At 38.3% G+C, this 25,097-nt stretch overlaps 1 protein-coding gene across 1 annotated transcript in view; it reads left to right on the top strand.

Moving 5' to 3' along the window:
• ARAP2 (ArfGAP with RhoGAP domain, ankyrin repeat and PH domain 2) overlaps window positions 1–25,097 on the top strand; it is a 154,684-nt gene that overhangs the window by 10,891 nt on the left and 118,696 nt on the right. The window contains exons 3-6 of the mRNA XM_081089492.1: window positions 9,961–10,019; window positions 12,034–12,110; window positions 12,816–12,907; window positions 14,633–14,986. Coding sequence (XP_080945618.1) covers window positions 9,961–10,019; window positions 12,034–12,110; window positions 12,816–12,907; window positions 14,633–14,986 — 582 coding nt within the window. The remainder of the gene's footprint in view (window positions 1–9,960; window positions 10,020–12,033; window positions 12,111–12,815; window positions 12,908–14,632; window positions 14,987–25,097) is intronic.

Below are 25,097 nucleotides of genomic sequence, written 5' to 3' on the forward strand. Positions count from 1 at the left end.
GCATGAGGCTGGAAGAGCCAGTTTCTTCCTTACTACCTTCACTTGGAGCTCTTCCTAGTGCTGTGGAAACCTCCAAGCAGAAAGCCAGTCCAACCAGCTGTCATTTCCTCTGGAGCCATAGGTGTGTCCTGTGATCCTTATGGGAAGATCCTCCATAGTGCTCTAGGCAAGAAGGAACAGGTCAATTTCTTATCCTCCCCAGTTAAATGATTTCATACATCTTTCATGCAATTATTTTTTTCTTGACACAAGTCGAAGAGCCCCTCCCTTTTAGGTGTTTTGCCTCTGAATTTTTTGGCGGGGGACAGGGGAGGAAGGAAGCAGAGAGAGGTATTTGGGGAGAAGGATAGTATGCAAGGCAGCAACCCAGGTGTGTGCCCGACCAAGAATCTAACTGTGACCCCCTGGTTCATAGGTCGACTCTCAACCACTGAGCCACACAGGCTGGGCTTTACAATGACTTTTTATAAATTCTATGAAAAAATAGACTGTGAAATTTTGACTTGAACATCTAAATAAATCAAAATTTAGAGAATTAATAGTTTGATTTATTGTTAGAGGATAAAGATATCTTTCTGCTTAATTTTTACAAGAAAACATGATGCTTATACTTCCTTATTTTTCATAACTAAAAAAGGCCCACTTTGTTTGAAAAAAAATATTTTTGTAAACTAAAAATAACTTTATAATAAAGACTAAAAAGCATTAATTTGAGCAAAAGAAGTTGCAGCTCTGGAGACACTGATTTAGGTAGTAACTTCAATTGTATTCCACCCAGAGAAAGGGGAGGCGTTCTTTTACATCCAAAGTTTTCATCCAATTAGGTCCATTTTAAGTAAATGAGATAGTCAAATTAAACTTCTGATTTGTCCAAATCTCAAAATCCTTTTGGTTGGCACTGTGCATTCTAACTGGTTATTATGGAGTAGTTCTAATTGGTCTTGGTAGGTCTTTGTCCATTGGTCCAAAGATAAAACTAGGAACTCCTTTTTAATTCAGTTCTGTAATGACCTATACTCAGTCTTTTATAGTTAGTCTGTTAGGAATTGTAAGAACTGAAATTTCTTTTTAGACAAACATTCTGTGAAATGATGGACCCTTTATGGCCTGTAAATTATTTTTTGGTGTGTCTGCCTCACTTAAGTAATAGGTAAGTGTAAATATAAAGGGAGATTTTTGACATTAATTAACCTGTATTCCACTGCTTTTCTTGGCAATTTTAGTGATTAAAAATATGTGAAAAAATAGCATCTGTAGGTATGATGGTGATTCTCCTTGATGATCAGTTATTCTTTTGCAGTTATTCTATATTGGTGTTTCATTTAGTATTACTTTTAAGATTTGTCTGCATTGATGCACATTATTTTGTGCAATAACTCCTGTGTAGTATTTTATTATAAGAAAAAAAAACACACAACTATTTTCCTACTAGGTTGTTGACACTTTTTCACTATTACAAATGAAAAGAGTTTATACTCTTAATGGCTTTAAAAGTTTACCAGGAGGACCAACCATTATTTTCTCTAATAAAAATAATAATGATTGGGTCATTCTGCTGTGTGTTTGCATTGTATAGGACACAACTTATGCCCTTTAAATGCATTAGCTCATCAATTCTCATAACATTCCTAGGCAGCAAGTCCTGTTTTTATTCTCCTTAATTAAATGAGGAAGCCAGGCTCCGAGCTGTTAGGTAACTTGACCAAGATGACAAAAGCATAATAATAGGAAGGATGATGACTCCTGCTTTTCTGTATGCGTTTTTAAATTTTGTAGATTATCCATGCTTTATATTTAAAATTTAAAAGCTATTTGCAGTTTTCAGGCTAACTGGTGGGAAAATAATAAGGCAGAAAGGAATGAAGAACATGAGTTTTGTTCTCACCACAGACTTGACCTTGACTTCTGGCTTTGCCTCATGCTAGCGGTGAGACTAGGCCAGGAGAGCTGCCTTTTTCAGTATTGGAAGGATTAGGACACCAGGTCCTACCTTACGGGGCTGTTGTGAGAATGAAATAGGAGATGCAGATATATAAACCCCTAACATAATGCTTTGGGCATAATAGGTATTTGAATATAGAATAGCTTGTGATAATTTATTCACAATAATATAAATTGCTAATCACCAGTTCTAAAAACAACTTGTTTCCTATATTGAGTGAATCTTTCAGCTGCAGTGGATACATGATCTTGATTGGCACAGTTGGAAATCACTTGCAGGTGGATATTAAATATCAAAATAAAAAATGATCACAACTATTTTTACGTTTTATGACTAATAGTTAAACCAACAAAATATGCTTTAAAATACCACTAATGGATGCACTTAAAATAGTTCAAAATCTTTTTCTTTAATTTGTATATTTTTTCGGTAAGGTGGCACTTATTAAGCACTGTAGTTTAGAATAGAGGTTATGGAGCTGAGCTGCCTGGGTTTGAATCCTGCTGGTTACTTATCAGCTGTGTGATCATGGGAAAGTTACTTAACTGTTTTATTTGCCAGTTTTCTTATTTAGAATGTAGATAATAATTGCTGGGGTCCAACCCCAGCGGGTCCAGGGGTCCCCAAAGGTGTGGACGGAGTTGGCGAAGAAGGAATGACATGGAGACAGCGTTCAGTTGATCATCATAGCCAGTTTCTCTTGTCAGGGTCTCCAGCCAAGTTCTGGTCTGGATCTCCAGAGAGGTTCTGCTCTGGATCTCCAGCCAGGTTCTGTGTCCATGTTGTCTTGCTAGGTTCTCCAGCCAGGTTCTTCAGGTTCTCCAGCCAGGTTCTGTAGCCAGGTTCTAGTCAGGTTCTCTTGCCAATTTCTGTAGTCAGGTTCAGTCCAGGATCTTTTGCCATGTTCTCTCGCTAGGTTCTGTCTCTAGGTTCTGAGGCCAGTTTCTGTCCAGGATCTTTTGCCATGTTCTCTCCAGCAAAGTTCTTCTGTCTCTAGAGAACGTTCTGTGTAGGTTCTGTGCCTAGGTTCTGTCTCTCTCTCTGTCTCCTAAGTTCTGTCTGCTGTTGTCTTGTTTCAACTGTATTTATACCAGTTGATTCCAATCCTATCAATCTCTATTCCAAAGGTTAGGGCGTTTCTTATCTCCATTCCAGGGAGTAAAGATTATGTAGCTTAAGCATGATTATTTGTAGTTAAAGTGATTAATTTCCCACCTGGCACTTAGTTAAGAGGTTTTATTCCCTCCCTAACTTCAGGGGAAAATCCCTACCTGGGGAAACAACCTTTCTCAGAGACCTTGGTTAAAACACATAGTGCCAAGAAGGTGAACAAACATATTAAGAACAGTATGCCATATATGCCAGGTCCCTTGAAACAGCAAGCATGGACTGGCTCCCAGCAAATAATAGTTTTTACTTCTTTGGGTATTTGTGACTATATATATGTATGAATATATCTATGTAAAATTTTACATGGGTATGTAAAATTCTGATACCTATTTCTGGCATATAGTAGTAAGTGGTCATAAGAATTAGCAATATTTATTATCAGAGAAAGTTAACAAATATGTAGAAAATTTGCGTGCTGCTCTACTAAAGGGTTCAAATCGTTAATATGTGCATGTGTCAGAAATATACAAATTTGAGGAAACAATTATAGCTGTACAAGAGGCCCAGTGCACGAAATTCGTGTGCAGGTATGGTCCCTAGGCCTGGCCTGCGATCAGAGCCATGTTCCCTGGCTGCCGGAAGCCAGCCCCGCCCGCCGCCCCCCCCCCCCCCCCTGCTGCCACCCACCCCCGGTTCCCCATTTGCCATTGGGCAATGAGAGCCATGGCAGCCTCCGGCCAAGGAAAGGACTGAGAAGTGGTCAGTGTGCCTCATAGTAACTGGTTGAGTGGTTCTGGTCAATCCGCTATTAGGGTCAATTTGCATATTACCCTTTTGTGTAGAATAACAGTATGAAGAATCTGGAGGTAATGAACAAATAAAGGGTGAAGTATTTTGTAATCCTTTGTTAAACTTGTATGCTCCTCCCCTGCCAAAGACAACTTTTATCTTTTTTTTTTAAATATATATATATATTATTGATTTTAGAAAGGAAGGGAGAGAGATAGAAACATCAATGATGAGAGAGAATTATTGATTGTCTGCCTTCTGCACGCCCCCTACTGGGGGGGGGATCAATCTTGTATCACAGGCAATGCCCTTGGCCGGAATCGAACCTGGGACCTTTTAGTCTGCAGGCTGACACTCTATCCACTGAGCCAAACCAGCGAGGGCCAACTTTTATCTTGACTTTAAATAACAATTACTTTCTTTATTGAAAAAAAAGTTTACCTCTTAAGTATGCCTCAAACAATATACAGTGGGGCCTTGACTTACGAGTGTCCCTACTAATGAGTTTTTCGAGACACTAGCCGTCTCTCGGCCGATTTTTTGCTTTGAGTTGCGAGCTAAAATTCAGGTTATGAGCCAGCTTCAAGATACCCCACTGCTAGTTGGTGCAGCGAACGTCACAGTGGACGCCACAACATCAGCTCAGCATCACGTGTCTCACTCGTTCACTTTATGATTTGACATACGAGTAATTTGAGTTACGAGCTCCGTCACGGAACGAATTAAACTCGTAAGTCAAGGCCCCACTGTAGTTTTTTTCTATAATTTTTTAAAAATACAATAATACAGTGAGTATTCTTTTAGTCTGGTTGATTTTACTTAACTTTGAGACTCATCTGTGTTGGTGCTTGTGGTTGTAGCTACTTTCACTACTGTATAATATTTCATTGTCTATATCAGTGATGGCGAACCTTTTGAGCTCGGCATGTCAGCATTTTGAAAAACCCTAACTTAACTCTGGTGCTGTGTCACATACAGAATTTTTTTGATCTTTGCAACCATAGTAAAACAAAGATTTATATTTTTGATATTTATTTTATATATTTAAATGCCATTTAACAAAGAAAAATCAACCAAAAAAAATGAGTTTGCGTTTCACCTCTGATACACCTGTCATAGGTTCGCCATCACTGGTCTATACCATGATAGTCATTCCATTGACAGATACTTGATATTCTCAACCTGGTCTGGTATTTTGCATAGATAGTATATGTTTTCGTGCATATGTAAATTATTTCTAGACAAATGTAAGTCAGATTTATATCTAATTTCCATATAAAATAGACTCATTTTAAGTATACTGGTTGATGAGTTTTTGTAAATACATATACCTGTGTGACCACTACCACATCAAGATTTAGAACATTCAGTCACTCATCCACTCCCCCCTAAAAAATCTCTTTTGTCCACTTGCAGTAAATTATTCCCTGTATCCTGCAACTATTGATCTCCTTATGTCAGTTGTGCCTGTTCTAGAATTCCATATACATGGAATCATATAGCAAGTAATATTTTGTATCTGGTGTTTTTTAATCAGCATGGTGTTTTTGAGACCCATCCATATTGCTGCATGTCAGTGCTGGGGTCCAACCCCAGCAGGTCCAGGGGTCCCCAAAGGTGTGGCGGAGTCGGCGAAGAAGGAATGGCACGGAGACAGCGTTTTGTTACTTTTGTTGTTAAATTTGTGTGGATGTCCCATAACTTGTTTATTCATTTACATGAGGACATACATTGGGTGGGGTTTTTTTACTTATTTATTTTGAAGCATATCTATAGGTGCACGTCTGTAGAGTATATACCTAGGAGTAAAATTGCTCCGAGGTGTTATTGGATATGATTGTCTTCCACTTTGGTAGGCAATGCAAAACTGTTCCTATAAAGTGATGGTGCATTCCTTTTGTTTCAGACCCTCTACCACATTGGATTGTGTGGGTGTATAGTGATATTTTATTGTGATTTTAATTTGTACTTTCTGATGACTAACAAAATCGAGCACCTTTTAATGTTTTTATTGGTTATTGACCATGCTTATATCTTCTTTTGTGTGGTGCCTTTTCAAGTATTTTACCCATTTTTTTTTCTGTTGTTTTGAATTACATTTTCTGCCTTTCATAATGATTTTTGAAAGTTATTTATGGACTCTGGGTATGAGCCTTTTGTTGAATATATCTTCTCCCCTTCTACCTGTTGCTTTTTTATTCCTTGATGGTGACTTATGAATAAAAGTTTGTAATTTTAATTTATTCAAATTACCAATGTTTTCCCTTAGGGTTGAACTTTTTGTGGCTTAAGTCACATGAAGATATTCTATTTTATCCTCTAGCTTTGTCTGGCCTGTCACTCTGGGATTTATAATCTGCCTTGAATTGGTTTCCATATATAGTCTGAGGTAGGCATGAAGTGTCGTTTATACTGTGTGGATATCTGAGTGATCTACTTATTAAGAAGAACATGCTTTCCTCATTGCTCAAGATTGACATATTTGTCTTAAATGAAAATTGGGTCTGTTTATGGACTCTATTCTACTTTATACCTGTCTTTATATCTAGTACTTATTTCTCCTCTTATCAGTAACATAGTGTATAACTAGTACAACTTTATAACAAATCCTGATACCGGGTGGAGCAAGTCTTCTCGCCTGTTCTTTAAAAGTTTCTTAGTTATTCTTGTTATGTTGCCTTTTCATACAAATTTTAGAATTGACTTGCCAAATTACATACATATGTGGGCGCGCGCGTACACACACACACACACACACACACACACACACATGCACACATTCACTCACTTCCGTAACTTTTTTGCATTGACTCTATAGATTAACATAGAAAGTATTGGCGTCTTTGTAATATTCAGTTTTCCATATATTCTTCCATTTAATTAAATTTTCTTTAATTTTTCTCAGCAATGTTTATAGTTTTCAATGTGCAGATCTTGCTCATAGTTTAATAAATTTATCCCTTAGCATTTCACAATGAAAGTTGTCTTTTCAAACTATATTTTTCAGTTATTCATTGCTAATATTTAGAAATATTATTGAACTCTAAAAGTATTTACCTTTTATCCTTGTGCCTTGCTAGACTTACTTTTTTGAGAAGCTTTTTAGTATATTCTTTAGGATTTTTGGCTTACCTGGATACCTTTTAACTGTAAGATACCTTCCAATCTGCATACCGTTCATTTCTTCCTCTTGTCTTATTGTACTGGTCTGGACCTCTGAAATAAGGTGAATATTGATGGGAGAGCAGACCTTCTTGCCTTACTCCCAATCTTAGGTGAAGCCATTCAGACTTTAACCATTAATTATGATGTAGGTTTTTCATAAATGCCCTTTATTAGGTTGCAGAAGTTTCCTTCTATTCCTAGTTTGCTGAGAGTTTTTTCATGAGTGGGTGTTGAATTTTGTCAAGTGTTTTTTTCTGGATATATGGTCATGAGCATGCGATTTATCTCCCATATTTTCTAAATTTGGTGACTTACATAGATTTTTCCATGTTAAACATATTTTAATTCCTGTCATATGCTTATATTATTTTTTTTTGCTTTCCTGCCATGTGCTTATATTATTTTTTATTTAATCCTCACCCAAACATATATTTATTGATGAGAGAGAGAGAGAGAGAGAGAGAGAGAGAGAGAGAGAGAGAAAGAGAAAATCTAACTGCAACCTTATTTGGTAGAAGGGATGGCAGTTTAACCAACTAAGCAACCAGTTGGGGCTATTCTTTTTATATATCTCACTAGAGGCCCAGTGCACAAAAATTTATGCACTTGGGGGGGGGGAGGGGGTCTCTCAGCCCAGCCTGTGCCCTCTCGCAGTCTGGGACCCCTCAGGGGATGACCACCTGCTGGCTTAGGCCCGCTCCCCGGGGGATTGTGCCTAAGATGGCAATCAGACATCCCTCTGGCAGCCCGGCAGCCCTCAGGGGATGTCCACTTGCCAGCAGGGAGCAGGCCTAAACTGCAATCAGACATCCTTAGCGCTGCTGAGGAGGCAGGAGAGGCTCCCACCACCACCGCTGTACTGGCAGCCATCAGCCTGGCTTGTGGCTGAGCAGAGCTCCTCCCATGTGAGAGCACCCTGACCACCAGTGGGCAGCTCCTGCATTGAGCGTCTGCCCCCTGGTGGTCAGTGTGTGTCATAGTGACCAGTCATTCCCAGTCTTTCTGCTGTTAGGGCTAGTTTGCATATTACCCTTTTACTATATAGGATAGAGGCCTGGTGCATGGGTGGGGGCTGGCTGGTTTGCCCTGAAGGGTGTCCCAGATCAGGGTGGGGGTCCCACTAGGGTGCCTGGCTAGCCTAGATGAGGGGCTGATGGCTGTTTGCAGCTGGTCACACCCCCTTCAGGGTGGGGGTCCCCACTGGGCTGCCTGGACAGTCTGGGTGAGGGACTGAGGGCCGTTTTCAGGCTGGTGGGTGACTGAAGCTCCCAACCTCTCCTTTTTTTCTTTTCTTTTTTTTAATTTTGGGATTTATTTACCTTCTATGGCTGTCACTGAAACTGAGAGCTGGCTTTAGCTTTGAGGCTCGGCTCCAGCTCTGAGACCTCGGCTGCTGAAAGCAGGTATCTGGGTTTGTTTGGCTTCTATAATTGAAACACTGTTGCAGCTCCAGCTCTGAGGCCTGGCTGGCTGAAAGCAGGTTTCTGGGGTTTGTTTAGCTTCTATAATTGCAACATTGTTTCTTAGAGTGCCGCTCAGAGGCCGGCAGTGGCAGGCGGGGAACCTTGGCTTCCTCCATCACTGGAGCAAGCAAGCCTCCTGTTCGCTTCAGCTGCCTGGCTGCCAGCTACCATCTTGGTTGGCAGTTAATTTGCATATCGCCCTGATTAGCCAATGGGAAGCATGTCAGAGGTACGATTAATTACCATGTTTCTCTATTATTGGATAGGATTAGATTTTATTTGCTTTTTCTTAATTATTTTTGCATTCATGTTCATGTCTATTTATCTAACATTTATATGTAGTTTTGTTTTTTACTCGTTTTGGTATCAGTAATACTGGACTTAAGAATGAGTTGGGAACTACCCCTCCTTCTATATTTTCTGAAACAGTTTGTGTAGAATTGGTGGCACATTTTTCCTTAAATGTTTGGTGGAATTCATCAGTGAAATATCTGGACATAGAGTTTTTGTGGGTAGGTGATTAATTACTAACTTAATTTCTCTAATAGATATAGGGATATCAAGATTTTCTATGTATTCTTGCGTCATATTTGCTAATTTGTATCTCAAGGAATTTTTCAATTTTATCAGTTATTTGTTGCCATAAAATTTTCTTAGTAATCTGTAATTAAAGCTTTCATGTTCATAGGATTCATAGTGATGTTCCCTCTTTCATTCCAGATATTGGTAATTTATGTCTTCTGTCTCTCTTTTATTTACCTTCTCTGAGGTTGATCAATTTTATTCATCATTTCAAAGAACTAGATTTTGGTTGCAGTCACTTAAATTTTGTTCATGTTTTATTTTATTGATTTCTGTTCTTTTTTAAATTTATTTACTTGCTTTTAGTTACTTGGACAGATAAGTATATGAGGACAGGTGTCCAGATCTTTACATTTAGAGGGAAAACTAGATAGAAGTCTTTCATATTGTGGTAGGTATTCATTATCCTCTGCTTCGACAATGTTTTCCTCTGGCTTGCTGTTAGGTTGTATACTAACTAATTGCTTGTAAAGTCTCTCCCCCAGGACTATCAGATCTTTGAGAAAAAAAAGTCTTGTGTATTTTGATATTGTGCTCATAGAGCCAGGCAGGCTTTTTATTCAGTATGATAAAACTAATCAGAAAAACACTACGTATATACTGAAATCTAGTTAGAAAATTTGTTTCTCAGATGGATATGGATGGGGTTTTGAAGTTGCTTTATATTCATACTAGCATTGGGCAAATATGTTTGCTTTTGCGAGTTATGGATATGAGAAACACTTGTAAAATTCTTTGAAATCTCTTCATTTACACTGTTCAGAAAAACATATTTGTGGAATTTGCCCATTCTGTTTATTTAAAATCAGATTTACTTTTGAATATATGTTTTGCTACCTAAAATAATGTATGTCTCTATAATTAATCCTTTGCACTTCTATTTTAACCTATTTTTCCCTTTCCTTTAAGCTATTTCCGTGAGAGAAGAAATGGTGCTACCTCAACTGGAAAATCGGTGACACAGCACAGTGAGTCTTAGCATTTCAAGTCTCTGTAAATCATTAGCACTCATTGGATGGTTTTAAATGTGTTGAAATCATGATGGAGAAGGTAACCCACCTGAGGAATAGGAACTAATGGGAATAGTGTCTGCTAGGGTTCATACTACTTCAGACACCTTTAAAAGTGAGTGAATGAAAGACAGTAATAGACACACAGACACGGTGAAATTTGCACATGGTGATGTAAAAAGATTTTTTTTTTTGTACAGGCTTCATTTATCATTAGCCGCAGTTGAAGGCATTTAACTGAATTAAGTGGTTTCTGACAGTTTGAGCAACAGAACGTAGATTATGGAAAGTAATTTTTGCCATGGTAACAGGAAAGGGCTGACATCGCTCTGGTGAATTGATCATTGACAGGGGCTTTTCTTTTTTTCTGAAAATTCCGTCTCCACAAATTCAGGAACACTCTTCTCAACAATAAGATGGCAAACAAATACTTGCTACCGAGCCTTTAAAAATTGTTTTGCCCTGTCAGAAAATGAAAGTGTTGAGAATTCTTTCCTGTAGATTGGTGTAATTCAAAGATGGTGGCAATTCTTTTGAAATAATTTATTTACAGATGTATTAGTAGCTATGGAATCAGAAGGATTATATTCACACATTTCGTACCACTCAGGAGGTTTCTCGTGTTTCGCGCGCCATCTGTTAAGGACCGCTCACGAGTGTTCTCATTTTTCACGCCTATGGAAAAAGGAGCGAATCTAGACACTGATGTAAATTTTGTTTGGTCTCTCTTCATAGAGGAAAATGTTTTACACAGTACCATACGTTAAAAAAGTACTAGGAACTTTAATTGTTTTTGTAAATAAAAATGTTATAATTATTGAAAAACAACACCTAAAGTGCATTATGATGATTTAAATAACGTGCAGTTTGCCCAAAAACGTGTGGTCCCTGGCGTATGTCTTGGAGATTTCTATGCAGTACGCAATGTGTTAAGTGGATTCTGGTATTTTGAGTCATATAACATCTAGTTGTTCTGCTAGTGAATTTTTAATAGTTACTTATTGAAAGTTATAATAGAATTAAGATTAATTTTTTGCTGTTATACTGTTCTCTTATTTAGGAACTAGAGGCCCGGTGCATGAAAATTCATGCACACAGGGGGAGGGGGGGGGTCCCTCAGCCTGGCCTGTACCCTCTCGCAGTCTGGGACCCCTCGGGTGATATCCACTTGCTGGCTTAGGCCTGCTTCCTAGGGGGATCAGGCCTAAGCTGGCAGTCAGACATCCCTCTGGCAGCCTGGGAGCCCTTGGGGGATGTCCGACTGACGGCTCCCCTATGGGGAGCGGGCCTAAGCCACAATTGGACATCCTTAGTGCTGCTGAGGAGGAAGGAGAGGCTCCTGCCACCGCTGCTGCACTTGCAGCCATCAGCCTGGCTTGTGACTGAGTGGCACTCCCCCTGTGGGAGCTCACTGACCACCATGGAGCAGCTTCTGCATTGAATGTCGGCCCCCTAGTGGTCAGTGTGCATCATAGTGACTGGTCGTTCCTGGGTGTTCCACAGTTAGGATCAATTTGCATATTACCCTTTCATTATATAGGTTTAACATTAAAAATGGCATCATGACTGTGGGGGGTATGGGTGGAGGTGGAAGAGGTATTGGGGGGAAAACGATTATGGGAAAAATAAAATAAAGAAAAAAAATGGCACCATGACAATTTCCATTGTATACAGTGGAAAATGTGCTTGGTTATATTAATGTAGATCTTAGAGGTTAGCAAGGACATATATATCTGACACATCACACTTTAAGAAATAGTAAATTTTTACTATTGTACAAGTGAGGGTATATATAGCGAGTGCTACATCTGAAGAGTTTATTTGGGGGTAAGAATTATGAGCATAATTTTGGACCCTCAGAGAATAAAACTTAAGTTGTGATATTGCTTTAAAATAAACACATGCTTTTTAAAAAAACAATGTTTCCCATTATTTACATCTTTTCATTCTCATCCTATAACTTCCCCAAAAGATTCAAATGAGGAGAATTCATCTTCCATCTTTCCTTATGGAGAGACCTTTCTCTTCCAGAGACTAGAAACTTCCAAGGTTTGTTCCATTCATTTTAATTTTTTTCATATTATTTACTCTTCTGTTTATACTTGCTGCTTCATTTTCCTGCATGCTGTTTGAAGACTGTGTTATGTTGAAGAATGAAATTTCAGTCAGTAAAATTCTATTCCAGAAAATCATGATAAAATTTTATCTTTAAATATACATTACAAAAACAAATTTTCAGTTTGATTTCAGAAATAAAGGTTAGTGTGTCTTCAAAGTTTTGTGCAAGAGAAGTTAAAAAAAATCATAAAAAGCAAAAGCAAGCAACCCCTTCTCTCCCTCCCCATTTGCTTTGCATTATACCCAAATACAGACTTCTAACTAGTTACATATCTTAATTATTCAGTTTTAGTCTTTTCTCTTCAGTATCTATGCTCTTTGCTGTTTTATTTCTTGGTCATGATAAAAAAGAAGTTAGAAGACAAAAACTATTGGGAAAGTAAAAGTAAATAAATTTTATTCTTGGTTAGCATATTATGTTTTTTTTTCTTGAAATTATGAGTTATTAATGATTGAAATTAGTTATTGAAAAAAGCATCCAAAGGCTACTGTTTAATGGAGTCTTCCTAATTACATTGTTTTTACTGATAATTGACCTAAGAAATTAGACATTTGGATAATAAAACTAAATCCAGATATCGTGGAACTTTGTAGCATACTGAAACCCTAAAAAAACTGTATGTATTTTTTTAATAGAAAAAGTCTATAAGGAATGAATTTTGGGCCCATGAAGAAACACTCAAAGGGAAAGCAACAACTGAAAGAAACTCTTTTTTTGTCCAATCAAGGTATGAAGTCATGACTAATTATGATTAATTCTTTGGAATAAAATGTTACACAATGTTGACTTCTTGCTCATATTATGTTTCTAAGAAAATAGTTTACATTGGTAAGTTTAAATCTTTTTTGATATTTTTTCCATTGATTTTTGAAGAGTGGAAGGGAGGGAGGAGAGAGAAACATCGATTGGTTGCCTTCTGCTCGTGCTCTGACTGGGGCCAAGGATCAAACCTGCAACTCAGGTACGTGCCCGTGACCAGGAACTGATCCTTCGACCCTTTGGTACATGGCCTGGTGCTCTAGCCACTGAGAAACACCGGCTAGCACAGCAAATCTTTTTTTTTTTAAATGCATCAATAGCAGAACTCATTTTAATAATTGAATTTAGAGTCTGTAGACCAAGTGTGTTCTGTGACAGATTACTTTGGTCTTCCTCTAATTTGAAACCACTCTCCCCTTCCCAGTGTGGCAAATACGTGGTGACTGTGATTGCATTTTAAGGATTAGAAGAAGTTAGTTAATCTGGAGGAGAAAGGAGCAGTGCAAAAAACTCTGTGAGTTTTCACAAATGTAACTTAGTACTTTTTTATTGAATGTTCTGCATTGACAAGTGGCTTGAAAACTACCCATTTATTTGGATCACACATGAAATTAATCAGAATTTCTAAGGCTCCAACATAAATTTTGTTTTTCTCTCAGCTTTATTAGGACTTGGTTTACTGGTTCATTACTTAACATTCGTTTTATCTTCCATTTTATCCTTCTCTTTCTGAAGGCTAACACTGTTGTGGGTTTCCCTTCAACAGTTGAAACTAAACTTAAGGAAAATAGAAAAACTTGAAGATACTAAAATCCTAGTTCAGCAAGCACTTGATATGACTCTATTATAATGCATAACGTGGAAGGGGCCAGGCTAAATCATTCTTTAAAGAAGTTCTGGTTTTTAGAACACTGTATCCAGAAGAATGTAATTGGATCCCTAAACATATGTTTTATTGATTAGAAAAAAACCTCCTTTATGGGTTATAGGTTTTATTATACATAAATTACTCAGTGACTCTGTTTTGTCATTCCTGAAATGTATAGCGATATGCTTAGCTATTATGAATGTGTTCCAGTAAATAGTATATGCTACACCGCTCTTCTTAGTGTAACCCTGACCCTTTCTCATTTTCTAGCGAGCAGTGTGGTCTGGTTCTTCCTCATTAGTGTTGCAAAATAATACTAAAGCTCTCATCCGTCAGGACTCCCTGTCCTGTTACATTGTAATGGAACATAAGGTCCTGGGAGTGGAGAGTCAAAGAAGAGGCAAAGAGTTTAGAAGAAAGATCTCCAAAAACATAAGTTAGTCGTTCATGATGTTGCCCAGGGACCAGGGTTGGGCTGGCCGCTTAATGGTGCTGGTGAAGATGTTTAAATTGTATTGCAAAGAGTACAGCCAGTCTCCCATCCTTACCACCTGTACCCAACCCCCAAAATAAGCAGATAGGATTAAATGACACGCAAGAAAAAATATACTACTTCTAGTAGTGTTCAAATGGGTCTTAGGATAATGAGAGATTTGTATTTAATTTTCTTGGAAGAATTTTAAAAATTATCAGGTGGATTACTTGAATGCTAAGATTTTCCTGGTCTGAAATTTCTGCGGTGGGCTGTTTATAAATGTAAAAAATAACCGATGGCTTAAATGGCATAAGCACTTTGAAATGTTTACACTATTTTTTTCCCTTTAGCATATATGATAACAGGAAGGAGAATGTAAGTGAAGACAAAGTGGAAGATATTTGGATACCTCGAGAGGACAAAAACAATTTTCCCACGGGCGGAACTGCAGATTCAGAATATTCAACAGTAGAAGAATGCTTTCAGAGTTTAAAAAGAAAAAATTCAAAGGCATCTAAATCCAGGACTCAAAAAGTATTGAACTTGGACCCTGTTAATAGGCACAGTTATCCCTTAAGCTCCACAAGTGGAAATGCTGATTCATCAGTCATTTCCTCAAGTCCAATATCTCCTTATGCCTGTTTTTATGGATCGGCTGCGAAGAAGGTTAAATCGGGCTGGCTAGACAAACTCTCTCCTCAAGGGTATGTATTTGTTCCCTTATTTTAATACGTAACATATTTTCAAAGATTCAAGTTTATCCATTTCTAAACCTGCAAGGTTGTTACTAACCCCCCTTCCTTCACCCCTGGTCACTATGCATACAGATTGTTTTTCTGGACTTTCAACATGCTTTTACAAATGCTGTTGTTGAGACATAAGAGAAGCCTGTGGAATATGCTAAATGGAATGGGGGGTTAAGGGGTGCTGAAAAGCAGATTAAAACTGGAAGTTACGATTTCACCTCTAGAACCTTAGAGTGAGTTTCTAACTTTGCACCAAAATTCACTATTGTGTCCCAATTTGTAGCAAAGAAAACAACAACACAGATTGAGTTAAAACCACTCAGGCCACCCTGTTTGGCTTTTGCTCATCTCATAACAGTGTTCTGTTTGGGAATACAAGGCTTATTGTAGTTAAGGGAAAACACGTCATTGTTAGATTTCGGCCTTCACTGTTATTAATATATTGTTTTGAATTTTGTATGTTGCATAGAAGGTCAGAGTTCCCTGAATATTATACTTTTAAGAAAGACTTATCATTCCTGTTTACGAAGGAACTTCTGTCCCTTAAGCATTTTAGAGTACTGAGAAATCTTTGGGGAGGGATTATGTTTAATTAGAATTGTTTTCTAGCATCTTGATTTTGGATGTCTTTTTGCAATATTTATTTGAAATGTTCCTCATGAATCATTAAGTCATGTTTGGATTAAACCTCTCCTGTTTAAGTAATTAGTGTGGTGGATCTCTACAATGTGCTGGTTTTCTCTGCTATTCCCTCCCCCCCGCCACTCCTCCCCCTCCCCCCTCCCCCGCAAATGTTCATCATTTCCAGAAGGCCTTGGTTTGACCTGAAATAAATTTTATTAGCAAATAATTACCAGAAGAAGTATCAGTTGCCTAGTGGGAGCAGGTATTGCATGTCTTAAGAAAGCCAAAAGACCCCCAACACTTTTACGGCTTTTAATTATATGGTTAACATTTCATATGATTGCATCCTTCTAGCAAATTAGATGTTGAATAAACCAAAGTACTTCTTGTACCAATTACCTTGTCTCTCTTCTTCGTGGTTACATTAGGATGATAAAGTGGTCAGCTGTGTCTACTTTTCATCAGTCATCAGTATTATTGGTAAATAGCAAACGTATGAGTCAATACTCAGATCATACACCCTGGTGGAATGAAACAGTGAGCCCGCATATTCTCAGCTCTTTCATTTCTGTAAAATTAAGCGTTGAGGGAGATCCGAGTGGGCTTCCAAAATATCACCGGAAGGTTTTGCAGACTCTGGGTCCAGAGCCCTCAGCAGCCGTGGTTTCCTGCGTAACCTCCGGCGGCACCTTGCTCTTCACGGGGTTGGCATGTTTATGCTCCAGGCACACTGAGAAAGCGTCACCATTATTGGCCACTCCTGGGACAGGCAGAACATTGTCTCCCTTCTCTTTGTCAGAACTCTGGCTTTTCCTTCTTTCTCTTCTGAATCTGCCTAAGGTTAGATGCTGCACGTTTTCTAGGTTTTTATCTCTCCATGTTAGGAGAAATAATTGAGTTTTCTGGCTGAAGTTGTTTCCCCCCGAATACCAGGAGGAATGGATATAGGAAAGAAAACAAAGGCATTTGTTATATCACCAGGAAATTTAAAAAAAATGTCTCCAGGATTATATTGCCATGACTGGGGAGAAACAATGTGTCACTGACCAAGAAGCATGTATTAGACCAGAAGTAGACTCTGAATTTTTCCTTTTCCTAATTAGACTCGGCCATTGGAAGGGTGTTTAAGATGCTCATTAGTTAGACAATGGCTACCTGCCCATTCCTTATGCCGAGGTTACCGAGCTGTGCGTAGCTCTGGTCACATGTTGCTTTGGTGCAGGTCGTGCTGGTTTAGATGACATTCTGAATTCCAAGAGAAGGTATTAGCAAACTTTTTCTGTAAATGGTCAGATTATACATATTTTGATCTTTACAGCCATGTGATCTGTATGGGGTATCAGCAACTCAGCAGTTGTAGCGTTAAAGCAGCCATAGAGACTATGGGAGCCAGTGAATGAGGCTTTTTCAATGAAACTTTATTTATAAACACAGACAATGGGCCAGATTTGGCCTGTGAGCCATAGAAGCACAAAGCAGATGGGATGGTTGGCTAAAGTCTTATACCATCTTCTTCCATCTCCCCTGGGCCCCAAATAGAAAATTATAACCTGATAGATCACAAAATAGAGAAACCTTTTTCTGTTTCTCTATAAAACTAGAAGAAATAAGAAGCAGGAGCCCCCTCCTGGACCTTTGCACTTGTTCTTTCTGCCTGGAATGCTCTTACCCGGAGAGTAATAGGGCTTGTACCCTATCCCCTTAAGTGCTTGCTCTAATGTCTGCCTCCTTTGCTTTGAGGCCTGAGCACCAAATTTGAAGTTACCACTGCCCCTCCCCCACCACCTCGTTACTCCCTTAGTTACTTTAGTTTTCTCTGCCCAGCTCTATACTAGATAACTTATCTATAATAATAAAAGCACAGTATGCTAATTAGGCCGGACAAAGCTGGGGCTGTGAGGGAAGCCCGTGTCCCAGGTGCCTGCTAGTGGCTGGAGGGAAGCCCAGGTCCCGGGTGCCAGAAGGAAGCCGTTGCCAGCAGCCGGGGGAAGGAAGGCCTACTCTTGCACAAATTTCGTGCATCAGGCCTCTAATTTATTTCATATACGTTCCCTGGGGACAACATCTAGATTGGCTTTTGTTTACTGCAGTATCCTCAGTAACCACAATGTGCCACGCGATAGATTCTTTAATATTTATTGTCGACAGAATCAGTGAAAAACTAGCATAAGACGTCATTTTTTTCTTTACACTTTTCTAGGGATTTTGTAAAACTGAACTCTGAACACTGTTGGAAATCTGCAGGTGCCATTGATGGCGCTAATGTACATTTCCAGAGCAGTGGTCTCAGTGGTCTCCTTATAATTCTGTTTCCTCCCTGGAGACACTTACATGTGTTGTCAAAACACAGTTTAAAAATAAATAGCCTCACTCAGTTATCCTCCTCCAAATATTGTTTGAAACTGTTCTCAGTCATGAGTGACATTAAACAAAATAAATTCATAATCTGGATTTATTTCACATGGTTGAGTATCTATTTGCTTTTGAAATGAAAATGCCAGTTCTGAATTAATGAACAGCATGTAAAAAACCACCAAATATTTAGTAAGAAAATAATTCTGTAACATTATGCAACTAAAGAAACACTGATCCCGGCTGGCCTGGCTCAGTGGTTGAGCATCAACCTATGAACCAAGAAGTCACGGTTCGATTCCCTGTCAGGTCACATGCCCAGGTTGAGGCTCTATCCCCAGTGTGAGGTGTGCAGGGGATGGGGGTTGATCGATGATTCTCTCTCATCATTGATGTTTCTATCTCTCTCTTCCTCTCCTTTCCTCTCTGAAATCAATAAAAAAATATATTTTTTTAAAGAAATACTGAAACATTTCCAGTTGAGTTTAACGTATAAAGTTTATTTAAAAATTTGAATGATCCTATATAATAAAAGGCCAATGTGCAGATTGATCAAACGGTGGAATGACCAGTTGCTATGACGTGCACTGACCACCAGGGGGCAGACGCTCAACACAGGAGCTGCCCCCAGACGGTCAGTGCACTCCCGCTATGGCTCAGCCAGAAGCCAGGCTCACAACTGGCGAGCGCAGCGGCAGTGGCGGGAGTCTCTCCTGCCTTGGTGGCAGCGCTAAGCCATCAGTCAGAGATCCCCTGAGGGCTCCTAGCCTGCGAGAGGGTGCAGGCTGGGCTGAGGGGATCTGCCCTCCCCCCCTGAGAGCACGAATTTCGTGCACCTGGCCTCTAGTCTAATTATAGTGTAGCTTGATACTATTGCTTTATAAAATTGTATGGAAGAAACTTGATAGAATGTTGAACTTGGGTCTGTTATTAAACTAGGGCAAGCAAATGAAAAACTTAATAAATGGTACCTGTTTTAAAATACTCACTGAGTTTAGAGGATAAAAAACCAGTATGCCCCCCTCGCCTTTTCTAGCTGTAACTAATAAGCTCAAGCATTTCAGCAAATCTGAAAAGATGCAAAACTGAACGATTGGATATGATTTATTCTAGCATTTTCCAAATATGTAATTCAGAGGAAGAATCCTATGAGTTCTGTAAAGAGGAGAACGTGGTGTCATGTCTGTACCCTTTATGGGAGATGCACATATCGAAATAGCCAAGAATGTCTGTAATAAGGAGACTCTTTTATCTTTAGTTTGCTGTTTTCTACTAATGTTTGTGTGCTCAGCATAATACACTGAGCATATTTATAAAAACTACCGTATATCTCCAGGAACTCATAGTTTACTTGATAAGTTGTTTTAGGACTTTCTTACTTAGCTAAATAATTCTCTTTAAAAAAAAATTATTGATTTTTGAATCATGGAGAAGCATCGTGTGGTTATGTAAATCTGGGGCAGCAGAAGCTGACTGCATGAGGCTGATTCAGCGATTTGAATGTACACCAGCGGAAGAATTTATGAAGGCATGCAACGATAAGTGAGATGTGTGCGCTCCTTTTGTGTGTCTTCCATTTAGGAAATTAAAAGTAAAACATAAAGACAGAGTCTAATAATAATGGTACAGACAGGTCAGGTCCATAGAGGACAGAATTGTGGGGTTACAAAGGGATTGTTGAGAAAACATTTCTTCAAAGACCTGGTCCGGAGAAGTAGCAGTTCAGTTGGTCTTTGGAAAATGGATACATTTTGAACTGGCATTTTCAGATGAAATACTTTCTGGCTAGAAGGAGGGGAGGAAGGACACGACTTGGGGCGCTATCTGGAGGATCTGCAGTGTGTGAGATGGCTAGCAGGGGCAAGCTGGGGTTATTTTATGGGAGATGCAAGGTTGGGCGCTAGGCTGAAGAGGGAGAGACTGCCAGTGACTTGCATATTCTGGTTGGACAGAGGACTAGGGCAGAGGGAAGAGCCAATGGCCAAAGACCAGGACAAGGTCAAAGCCCAGACAGTAGTTAGGCATCGGCTCACCCAGAAGCCAGTGGCCCATGTTAAATGTAGGGATTCTAGAATTCCTGGTGCTTTGATATTGGACTTCCTGCACCAAAATGCTGATAAAATGTAGCCTTTTCACTTCTGGGAAGTGTCTTCAATTGCACTTTTGAACCTACTTTTGTGTTTTGTTATCCTATATTTAATATGGAAAGCAGTTTCTTACTTTTGACTGTTCTTTTTATAGTATGCTAGTATTGTTCCATGAATGCAGTATATTCTCTTAATATCTCTGAGGATATTAATGTGTTTTTTTCAAGTTTTCTTCTCCAGTTGAGTCTGTTTCCTATTTTGGGGAGGGAGGGGGTCATTCCCATCTTTTACCTTAGAGATATTTTCCTCAAATGTTTTGTTAATCTTGGGCTGTTGCTTTTTAAAATGAGATATTACACAGCTGATTGGAATAGCCTCTGATGGGTATGGCTGTCTGCTTTTCATGAGATGATGTTCCTTGGAGTCCCCTCATGCCAGATCTTTTAAATGAATTCCCTTCTTGATGGTGATAAAAGGATAAAAAACTTTTTGGGAACTTAATAGGGAAAGTGGACTTTGAGCATAATTATTTATGACACAAACTGTCACTGGATTGTTTCTTTTTTATTTTTATTAAATTTATCAGGGTGACATTGGTTAATAAAATTTTATGGATTCCAAGTGGACAGTTCTATGATACATCGTCTGTATGTTACATTATGAGTTTACCACCCAAAGTCAAACCTCCTTCTTCCACCATATATTTGACCCCTTTTACCCTTTACTCCTCCCCATCTCCCTTCCCTCTGGTAACCACCATACTGTTATCTGTGTCTGAGTTTTCGTTGGTTTGTCTTTGTTCATTTTTTGCTTTCAGTTTTGTATCCTACATATGAGTGAGATCATATGGTTCTTGACTTTTTCTGCCTGGCTTATTTTGCTTAGTGTGATATTCTCGAGATCCATCCATGCTGTCACAAATGGTAGGATTTCATATCTTCTTATGGCCGAGTAGTATTCCCCTGTATATATGTACCACATCTTCTTCATCTAAGGACACTTCGGTGGTTTCCATGCCTTGGCCACCATGAAGAATGCTGTGATTCTGCTGTTCTTAAGACTGTCCCCTGCCTTCAGCCCCGCCTTCGTCTCCCTGTGCGGAGCTCTGTGTGAATAAGCCCACATGGAAGAAACTGCCTTTCCATTGAGGAAGGGGAAGGGCAGTTTTCCAGCCCTGCACAGTGAGGGAGGGAGCCTGGGATGCAGTGAGGAGTGCACACACCTCTTTGATTGCCTTCCAACAAAGGTTTCTATCCTCAGCGCCCCATTGCCCTTCATAGTCACTTCCCCAAGTGTCTCCACCGCCTGAGATTTTTCTGAGATTTTGTGGGTAATTGGTTTTCCTCTTGCTGTGATCAGTTGCAGGCTTAGCCGTCAGCTCTCTGAAGCCTCCTAAGGCAGTCCCTGTCCTTTCCTCTGCTTTCCCACTTGCTAAATATCCCTGCTATCATCTACTCTGGTCAGTGTTGGTTTGTAGGTATTTATTTTTATTTGCTTTTTTAATTGTTTGAAGTTTTGGGAGAAGTAGAGAGGTAAACAAACTTTGAAGTGATCGTCTTAACTAGAAACTGGTTAAATGTTGGGTTTTTATTTATTTATTTTATTTTTTATTTTTTTTAATATATATTTTATTGATTTTTTACAGAGAGGAAGGGAGAGAGATAGAGAGTCAGAAACATCGATGAGAGAGAAACATCGATCAGCTGCCTCCTGCACATCTCCCACTGGGGATGTGCCCGCAACCAAGGTACATGCCCTTGACCAGAATCGAACCTGGGACCTTTCAGTCCGCAGGCCGACGCTCTATCCACTGAGCCAAACCGGTTTCGCAAATGTTGGGTTTTTTTAAAAAATAGAGTATGACGCCATAAAATAAAGAAGTGTGAATCTTTTAACATAGCTTTTCATATGCCATGTCATGTAAACACTAAGTTCTTTGTAAATATTGTAAAAATTGGTATTCACACACACATGTTCATGCTTTTTCATTGACTTTCCAGGGTCCTTTTAGCACATATTCATGTTTTGTTAGCCCCAACTTGTTTTGGCTTATATAATCTTAGAAACTCTCATTTGGGTTTGCTTAAAAGTGAGGAAATGCATTTTAAAATAGAAAAGTACTGGTGTTTTAGAGAAATATAATAACTCCTTGGATTTCTATCTATAAAATACTTTATAACTAATACTGCGCTATTAAAAGCCTCATCCTTAAAAGGATAATTAGGTAAAATAATAATTAGCTAAGTAAAAATGAGTGAATAGATCAATAAAAGTCTATATTTTGGGGAATTATAGTAGTTTCAAAACATATTGAGTCTAGTTAGGGTTAGAGCAGAGAATACGATACAGTGTGCACATAATGCTATAGGATTGTGTAAGCAAAGCCCCTGAATCTGGTAAAGCGTATTAGTCTCTTTGTTCTTAGGTATTTTGTAGAATGAGTGAGAGGTACTTTTGTGATGACTTAAGAATCATGAGTAATAAAATCCATACATCTGACTTAGTGCCTTGGAGGTTCATTCCAGGTGGGTGATAGTTGAAGGTGACAGTTTGGTAGCCTCCGCCACCTTGAATTGATATCGTTGGTTAGCAAGCTTGTTTGATTTTGGGATTTTTTTCTTTTTAAGCTATCAGATGTAATCTTAAAAAAATTCTGCTGGCACTTAGGAGTGATATTAAATAGAAGTGCCTCTGTGTGAGCACTTAATAAATGTAGTTTTAATTGTATATGCACTGTTGTTAAAGAATTTTAAGATACATGATTTTGAGACAACAAAAATTGACACCAGGTGGTAAGGTGTGTTTGTCTATGAAAGCCGCTGAAACTTTACACCCCCTGCCCTACCAGAGCTCCAGGGAAGAGTTTGTAGAAATCCGTTCGATAACACTGCACAAGCCTTAGAAACGATTCTAAAAAAGCTGCTTAAAGAAATGTTTCCCTTTAGAACCCTAAAAACAAAGTAGGATAAAACCTAGGCTAATATGTTTTTGGTCTGCTTTACCTTTTTTCCTAAAGGAATTCTGAAGGACTTCCTAAAATTAAACTCACATATAAAAGGGTAGAGGTCAAATGTTATTGCTGCCTAAAGGGATGTTCAGGATTTCTTGCTATAAACCGTGCTAGAGTCAGGTTTGAGCAGTGATTAAGAGCACAGATTGCCTGGGTTTGACTCCCAGTTACTCTTTACTTGTGTGATGTAGGCAAATTATTAAACCTAGCAGTGCCTCTGTGCCTGTATCTGTAAAATGGAAATAATACTATTTCTTATCTGGTTATTTGGAGGATTAAATGAATGAATAGTTGTGTATGGCTTGCAACGGTGCCTAGAACAAAGCACTATGTAAGTGTTTGTTGTTTTTTATTACCAAGATTATTGTGCCAAATAAATTGCTAATTGACTAAGGCTTTAATATCTCTGTGTAATAATTCATCATTATTTCAGATCTAATTTGTGTTGTGTGATGATTGGTGATGTTGCATTTCATATCTTGTCTTTTTTTTTTAACACTTACTAGCTGTTAAAAGATATTTAAGGGAAAGGCATAACTTATGTCAGAGAAAATATTTAAAGTATTTTAGCAGCCTCTAATTGTGTGTTGTAGATTAATTTTACATAATTCCAGTGGAATTAGTTACCTGATGTCTAAAAGACTTTTACAAATACATGAGAGAAATATTTAACCGTTGCTCAGAAATGATAATTATTAAAACTTTAGTATTCACCAATATATTTATTGATTTAAAATTGTACATTGACATTTAGAAACACATCCTTCTTAAGCTGTTTCTTTAAATATTTAGTTGAAATTTTGATTAATTTGTAGGTTTTAGCAAATCAAAGTTTCATTAGGTAAAAAGGGGAATAATGGCCCGAACCGGTTTGGCTCAGTGGATAGAGCATCGGCCTGCAGACTGAAGGGTCCCAGGTTCAATTCCGGTCAAGAGCATGTGCCTTGGTTGCAGGCACATCCCCAGTAGGGGGTGTGCAGGAGGCAGCGGATTGATGTTTCTCTCTCATCAATGTTTCTAACTCTCTATCCCACTCCCTTCCTCTCTGTAAAAATCAATAAATTATATTTTAAAAAGGGGGGGGGGTAATGTCAAAAAGGATCTAAGTGTAAGTTCTTTAATTAACCAGTTATTAGAATTCGCTATTAAAGTTTACATGCAGAAAATAGCTAATTGAATGTTGATACATTTAATGAGCAAAATAGGTTGTGTATATAAATTTAGTTTTAGAAACATCTTAAATTGAGTAACTTGCATTTTAAATAGAAAAGTACCAAATGAATACATTTTTAAGAATGTATTTTAAAAATGTTTAAAATATATTTTAACATTCCATTGAAATTAAAATGATCACTTTTTTTCATGTTTTCTGTAGTGTCTAATTTTTCTTTAATAGCGAGGTAGTTTTACAGAGCTTTTATACGGTCATTTCATGACCTGATCTTTAGTATTTGAAAAAAGAAAAAAACAAGGAAATTAAAGGTAAAGTGTTTTAGCAATGTTTATTTTCTCTATATGAAATGCAAATTGGAATTTTTCACTGAAAAATATATTTGTTAAATATTTATTAAGCACATTTTATATGCTAGGAACTGTGGCAATTGTTAGTTTTACATTGATAAACAAAACAAATCTTTTCTATATTCAAGTATCTAAAGATCTATCATGGGAGATGGATAAAGCAAAATAGATATATAATTATAAATCTGTGAAGTCTGATTCAAGAAATGGAGCAGGAGACCCAGGGGACCTGAAGGATCCATCTGCTGGCAGGGATGGCTACTCAGGGAGTGACTTTCAAGCTGAGATCTCACGGATAAGGAGCCAGCCACATAATCATGTCACTCATTCATTCCACAGATTCTTTTTTTTTTTTTTTTTTTTTTTTACTGCCCTATTTCTCTCTGGGTTAGTTGCTGGTCATACAGTAGAGAATGAAACGTTCTTGAACTTTGTCCTTGTAACACATAAGGGCTGGTGTTACAAGGAGAAAAGA

Source organism: Myotis nattereri (assembly GCF_964212035.1).
Source record: "Myotis nattereri genome assembly, chromosome: 1".
NCBI lineage: Eukaryota > Metazoa > Chordata > Mammalia > Chiroptera > Vespertilionidae > Myotis > Myotis nattereri.